This window comes from Ostrea edulis, chromosome 4, assembly GCF_947568905.1.
Source record: "Ostrea edulis chromosome 4, xbOstEdul1.1, whole genome shotgun sequence".
Lineage (NCBI taxonomy): Eukaryota > Metazoa > Mollusca > Bivalvia > Ostreida > Ostreidae > Ostrea > Ostrea edulis.
Window position 1 is genome coordinate 39685369 of NC_079167.1, and position 7500 is coordinate 39692868.

The 7500-nt window shown below is 34.7% G+C and overlaps 1 protein-coding gene across 1 annotated transcript in view; it reads left to right on the forward strand.

Moving 5' to 3' along the window:
• The window catches only part of LOC125671862 (protein YIPF1-like), a 17241-nt gene that overhangs the window by 8132 nt on the left and 1609 nt on the right, over nucleotides 1-7500 (forward strand). Inside the window, exons 3-8 of the mRNA XM_048907849.2 lie at nucleotides 1779-1891; nucleotides 2167-2341; nucleotides 2768-2881; nucleotides 4930-5084; nucleotides 6160-6342; nucleotides 6760-7500. The exon at nucleotides 6760-7500 is cut by the window's right edge and continues 1609 nt beyond it. Coding sequence (XP_048763806.1) covers nucleotides 1779-1891; nucleotides 2167-2341; nucleotides 2768-2881; nucleotides 4930-5084; nucleotides 6160-6342; nucleotides 6760-7008 — 989 coding nt within the window. The 3' untranslated portion in view covers nucleotides 7009-7500. The remainder of the gene's footprint in view (nucleotides 1-1778; nucleotides 1892-2166; nucleotides 2342-2767; nucleotides 2882-4929; nucleotides 5085-6159; nucleotides 6343-6759) is intronic.

Sequence of the window (7500 nt, forward strand, 5' to 3'; positions counted from 1 at the left end):
GCTAGTAGTGGAAAAAGTTAATTTCGATCCCTATTTACATGCGAATATATATGTGGAAAATCTTTAGATATGGGCCAAGGTGACTCAGGTGAGCGATGGGGCCCATGGGCCTCTTGTATGTGAATTTACAATGATTCGGACTATATAGTGTACCAGTGTATCCCCGCAACAAAGTTGGATTGAGTGTTTAGGTATACTGGAATTGGGTTATCTGTTCCTCTGTCAGACAAATTGGTTTCTGGGTTGTAAGTGATTTCACTTTTCACCAGGAAACACCAAATCTCTAACTTTGACTAGCTATGGAATGAAGATGATCCCTATTGATTTCAGGGTCAAAAGGTCAAGAGAACTGGACTCTGAAATAGAAAAATTGTGTCTGGAACAAATGTTTTTCCTCTTCACCTGGAATCCTCACTATATTTTACATACACACTCACTATGATATGTGAATGATCTCCAAGACTATCAATTTTGAAATCAAATGGTTGGACACTGATATAAGAAAATGGTTTCTAGGTCATAGTTGACTTCCTTTCCCTCTTGAAATCACTGAATTTCACACACTGACACACCGTGGAATAGGTTGAAAGGTCATAGGTCTCAGACTAGACTCACTCAAATTGGCCTCTGGGACACAAGTGTTCTCCCCTTACACCTGGGTTCACATTAGATAAATGTCAAAGAAGTATAACCAGGGACTAATCTAGACCGAATTCATTACCGTAATTCAGCATTTTTCTCCTAGAAAAAATTTCCCTCCAATTCTGTCATTTTCAGTGAAATAGGCTTAAAAAAGAAGTGCCAGGTAGAGACCATTTTTCATAAATCTTTTCAATCATGTTTCCGTTATTGTACTCCAGATGCAAGATTTTTGTGAAATGCAACTTCTGTGAACCCACATGGGTAATTAAATGCATAAATAATAATATTTTTTATCTGGGACTTTGACCCCCAGAACCTACTAGCAGGGCTCTGTCGGACGCCCAACAGTCCAAAACTTATTTTTCCTAATTCCTTAAAAACGGTATTTTCCCCAATGTCTGGACTGATCCCTGATAACACATTTTACTCCTTTATTCCGATCCTTCTCAGTTGTACTTGATTGAGGCTGCATCAGTTCAAATAGAAGAATTCTAGTTGATACTTTTATCATCTTTGATATTCTACACATTAGATATTATTGGGCTTCCCAAGGATAATTATAAAATGCACAAGACCCTGTTTGTTGAATAAGCCAAAGCTTGCAATAATTGAGTCATTTAACACCAGGCCTGGAGGTTATAAAACTTTTTTGAGTATATCTTTTCGTACTCAAACTCAGTGCTCTAAATCATACTCATACTCAAAGGTGAAGGTTATTCAACTTTTATAAAAGGATTTTATTTAATTTAACACTCAAATGGAGTACATGCTAAGATTTTCCGAGTATATTTCATAGCTTGCCCAGAGTTGTACTCAAAACAAACATGGCTGAGTTTGAGTATGAGTATGGTCAAAGTTTTATAACCTCCAGGCCCAAGTATAGTGGATGGGGCTTGAAAAAACTATGTCTCCTTGAGGAGACATGTGTAACAATTCTATAGATATCAGTATATTTACTATGGAAATCCATTTCCAAATGGAGAGGTGCTGTTTGTTTTGTACCTTGTGTGTTTCTTATTGAATACTAAGAAACACACAAGTTAAGAAACAAATAGCAATTCTCCATTTGGAAACATTCAGTCCTAATGATCAGCAGGGAAGAACAGTGCTTTACAATTTGTGTATTTTTCTTACAGACATTCCACATGACTCATTTGTAAATGACAAGGGTAAAGTTCAGACGCATACTTTCTCAGATTTCCCTCCCACAGCAGAGTCTGATGAAGACGATGTATATGACAAATCTCAGGTGGGTGTCGTGTATATCCAACCTCCAATCTATCAGTGCTCCTTGTCCAGAGCTACATCTATTGTTCAAAGGGATGGCTGAGATCAGTAATTTCTTATCTGGATCAAGTCATACTATTACAAACAAAACATTAACACTTGTAGGCAATGCCGTTTTCTTGTAATGAGCACTCTAGTTTTAGTATGTTTTTTGCAGTTTGCAAACAAACCACAAAGTAGGCAAAGTCCACGGTACATGTATATGTCTAATTATGGCAATTTTTTTTTATTGAAAAGCTCATTAAAGATGAAGCTAAACCTGGAGGTCCTTCCTTTTGGACATTTGAATATTACCAGCAGTTTTTCGATGTGGAGACCAAACAGGTGCTGTATCGTATAGCTGGGTCTATGGTGCCGAAACCAGGATCAAACTACTTACAAAACACTATCCGACCCAACCCAGATCTCTATGGTAAGCTGTTAATGTGGTTTCTTTATAAACTGTGATGTAGTCTCTGTATTTATGTGTGGTTTAAACTGTGATGTGGTTTCTATATTTATGTGTGTTATAAACTGTGATGTGGTTTCTGTATTTATGTGTGTTATAAACTGTGATGTGGTTTCTGTATTTATGTGTGATATAAACTGTGATGTGGTTTCTGTATTTATATGTGTTATAAACTGTGATGTGGTTTCTGTATTTATGTGTGATATAAACTATGATGTAGTCTCTGTATTTATGTGTGATATAAACTGTGATGTAGTTTCTGTATTTACCAGTGATTAACACTGTGGCACACTTGCTTGTTTGCCATTTAATTTACCTTGCTCTATTGTTGAATTGGTTTTAAATTCATGTACTCTGAATGCAAGTTTATGACAGTGTCCACTTTTTCAGGACCTTTCTGGATCTGTACAACACTCGTGTTCACAACAGCCATTGCTGGGAATTTGGCAAATTATCTCTCCTCAGAAGGCAAAAACTTTAAATGGAAATATGACTTCCATAAAGGTTTGTAACAACGTTCTATATAACAGAAATTTTAAAATTTCTGGTAAAACTGGTAAAATAAAAGGAACATTCCCAAGCTTAATTATGATAAGAAACTACTGAAAATTAAGCAAATCATAAATCAATGGAGTAAACGACATATAACCCACTTGGTAGAATAACTCTTATTAAATCATTGTTTATTTCACAATTGAATCATCTTTTTATTTCACTACCTTCTCCATCAAATAGCTTTATAAAGAATCTTAATGAAATTCTTTCTAACTTTTTATGGCAGTCTAAGATTGACAAACTTAAAAGAAAGCAAGTAATACAAGACTATGTAAATGGTGGACCAAAAATGACGGACATAAATAACTACATCTTAGGATTAAAATCATCTTGGATGAAAAGAATTTTATATTCTCAAGACACAAAATGGAAAGTACTGTTAAATAAAATTGTCTCCTTAGAATTGCTAATTAAAACAGGATCTGATTATGTAAATGTTGTTAAAAAAGACATCAACAATGCTTTCTGGAAAGATATCATTACATCTACGTTTCAAATAGTTCAAGATAAAATAAAAGTTCAATCCTGGTATGACTTTATAAGTCAGCCAATATGGAATAATAACAAAATCAAAATTGGAAATAAAACAATTTTCTATTAAAAATGGTTTGAAAAGAATATAGTGTACATATCTGATTTACTTGACGAAAAGGGGTCTTTTTATTCTTTAGAAAATTTACAGAAAACTTATAAAGTAAAACCTGTTTAATAAGACATGCTTTGGGAGACAATTTTTGACGGATTAGACAGGATGTGGGATTTACAATGTGAGGACCGCAGTAAATACGCAATATCCGAGATGCCCAATATTTCCCTTTGATGAACAGATGATCAATATAAACTCATCTTGAGGTACCGGTATATGAACCAACTAGAGCATAGTTAATAGTACAGTGTTTAAATTAGATACTGTGTTCAAGTGATTGCATTGTTTTAATGATCATAACAATTTTCAATTTCAATTTATTTATTGACCTCACCATGTTGGCATACCATCAAAATAACAAAACAAATGACATATAACAACACAGCAGGGTTAAGGTGTCCCGAGTAAAGTTAAAACAAACATCATAAAATGTACCTCGATGCACTTCATACTATATGACGTCACAATATAAAAGTACGTCATGATGTACAGGTCTATAGTTGTATCGCGGGGAAAATGTTATAATATTTTCTCGCTATTTATTGCCGTTATCTAGTGTTCAAGCTGTATGTGTTTAAATCTATTTGTCAGATGATTGTTTTCCCCCAGTTTTCTTCGATAATATATAAGTCATATTTTATATATATAGTATGTGCACAAAAGACTGTAAAGTAATCTTTACATCACTTTGTGACCTTGATATCGCCCCCGGTGTGTATAGTTATTTGAAATAAAGAAAACCAACGCATGTACATATCGACTCGGTACAGGTGAAAGATGACGATATTTTATTTCAATCAAGGCATATTCAGAAAGGTAACTAGTTGCAGATTTAGGATTTTAATACGGAAGGTACAATATTTTGCCTCGTTTAGATATGATTTGGATGTGAATGTGGAAAATGCCCAACATTTAAGTTGAGATTATGGAAATTGTTATATTTGAGAGGATATTGTACCGATCCGTATTACTCTTTAAATTTACCATATCAATGTCGACATATCAAGCCCAAACTGCAAATGATTTGAGTGCATCTTTCACCTGTACCGAGGTGATAAACAACTAAAAGTCTAGCGGATAAAAATAGCTCTACGTCACTTGTATGACGACGTAATAGTTAAGCAAAGGATTTCTCCATGCGATACGATGTTTGTTTATGTATTGACAAACGATTTTTACAAAAAATATGCGACACTTGAAAGAATTTTACTTTTATATGAATATGCTGTTATTACTTGTTATTTTACTCAGGACACCTTAACCCCGCTGTGAAAGAGAAAAGAAAAAAAATTATGGCACAATGACAATAGCATATACATGTATATAACAATGGTATGTTTCTTTTCTTCAGTAACGTTTGCTGCGGCAGCCATTTTCAGCTACTGGTGGATTATTCCTACAGCGTTGTTTGGTTTCCTGTGGTGGAGAGGCAGCAAGGCTAACTATACATTCCTAGAAATCCTGTGTATATATGGATATTCCCTGACTATTTACATTCCTATATCGGTAAAGTCATAATGAAAATACTCTAGGTTTCCTAATTATACCCTAGTTTAGTAATTGATTTGATAGTAAACTCTCAAGAAATCAGGATTCTCACTTTACTAATTGTTATAGATGAAAGCTCTTTGGAATGGATCTTGCATAATACATGTGTAAGATCTATAGTATATATAATGAACAATTGATTTTTGCATGCTTGATATTGACAAGTTATATTAAGGTAAACCGTTCCATCTATCAATTTCCTGTCTGATATAGATATTATGGGTAGTCCGGTTTGAGTGGGCTGCAGTGAAATTTTGACCTTTTTATGCCCCCGAGATCGAAGATCGGGGGCCATATTGTTTTTGTCCTGTCTGTCATTCTGTCATTTTGTAATTCTGTCATTCTGTCTGAAACTTTAACCTTGCTAATAACTTTTGAACAGTAAGTGATATAGCTTTGATATTTCACATGAGTATTCCTTGTGACAAGACCTTTCCGTGGGTACCAACATTTTTGACCCCGTGACCTTGACCTTGGAGTTTGACCTACTTTTTGAAAACTTTAACCTTGCTAATAACTTTTGAACAGTAAGTGGTAGAGCTTTGATATTTCACATGAGTATTCCTTGTGACAAGACCTTTCCGTGGGTACCAACATTTTTGACCCTGTGACCTTGACCTTTGAGTTTGACCTACTTTTTGAAAACTTTCACCTTGCAAATACCTTTTGAACAGTAAGAGATAGAGCTTTGATATTTCACATGAGTATTCCTTGTTACAAGATCTTTCCGTTGGTATTGAACCTTTTGACCTTGACATTTGACCTACTTTAAAAATTTTTTTTTACATTGGTCATAACTTCTAAATGGTAAATATTAGAGCTTTCATATTGTACATGAGCATTTCTTTTGACAAGATCTTTCTACTGGTACCAAGATATTTGCGCTTGTGACCTTGGCCATCTTCGGAATTGGCCATTATCGGGGGCATTTGTGTTTCACAAACACATCTTGTTCCTGTCTGTTATAGATATTATGGGTGCTTCGGTTTGAGTGGCTGCAGTGAAATTTTGACCTTTTTCCTGTCTGTTATAGATATTATGGGTGGTCCAGTTTGAGTGGCTGCAGTGGACACTGGTGATGGTTGGAACTTTGTTGTCAGGTGGAGTACTGGTGCTCACTTTGTGGCCTGCTGTCACAATGGAAACCAAGAAAACTGCCTGGGTCATCATAATACTCATTTTCTTATGTCACACTTCACTGGCTGTTGGCTTCAAGGTAAGGAATATTCATCTTTTGTCACACTTCACTGGCTGTTGGCTTCAAGGTACGGAATGGTAGGGACATGGAAGGATTTTTGGTTACAAAATCTTTATAAAACATATTTTTATACAGTCACAATGAATGATCTTTGAAATACATGTGTAATAATAAAGTTACGAAATCAATCTGAAATTGTAATACAAAGTTCAATATTTGGTTTCATGTGGGCCAACAAAACCTATTGGATATGAAGGAATATTTATTGTATTACATGTACCAGGATGTCTTATTATTTTAACTGTCAAAAAGTTCAGAAAGAGTTATTTGACTTGATTGGAGGTGATGGAATGCCAAAAGGAGGTGGGAATCTATCAAGGTTATAAAAGATGACTGTAAAATCAGGGAAAGTCAGCTGATTATTTTTCATTTTAGCTCTACTTTTTCAATGCCCCTGTACATCAGGTGACAACAGGAACTAGTCTTCACCCAGTGTTCACCACGACATTTAAGACAACACCATTGGTAACTAACTCAAATGCAGCCAAGACAAAGAAGTTAAGTGCCACCAAGGGACATATAAAAAGCAAGGGCAAAAGTGAAAATCATGAGAAAAGAAAATCAACTTTAAAGACAGACAGTGGTCAAGTGAATGATGCAAGGAAAAATAAGCACATTAGATGAGTTGTTTGGGATATACCAGTTGCTATGGAAATCCATTTTAAGATTTTGTGAGAGTTATTGATACAATGCATTGATGTAAGAGTAGGGCTGGAACAATACATGTTTCATCTACCAGTATGATATTGATGCCAGTTTTATACAGCTGGCTTGATGTAGTATGATACATGTATATCATCAAAGAAAGGTATGTTTATTTCAGCAGAATTATTTAAGAAATGAAGCTTATTTTTGCCTTTATAATATGATATAACTTTACTTGGGTCAGTTTATGGATTATAAACTGCAAAGCATTGAATAAAGAAGGTGTAAACTGTTCCAAGTTATACCTGTATCTTATAGCATCTAAAAATTCGCTTTATTCCTGATCATTTATTTTTTGAAAAAGACATAACTACAAGTCGTAGTCTATAATAAACACTGGTAAATGCATATCACTTGCACCATGCAAGGATTCACTTAGCAACTACAAATGCAGCATCTTCGTATGCAATT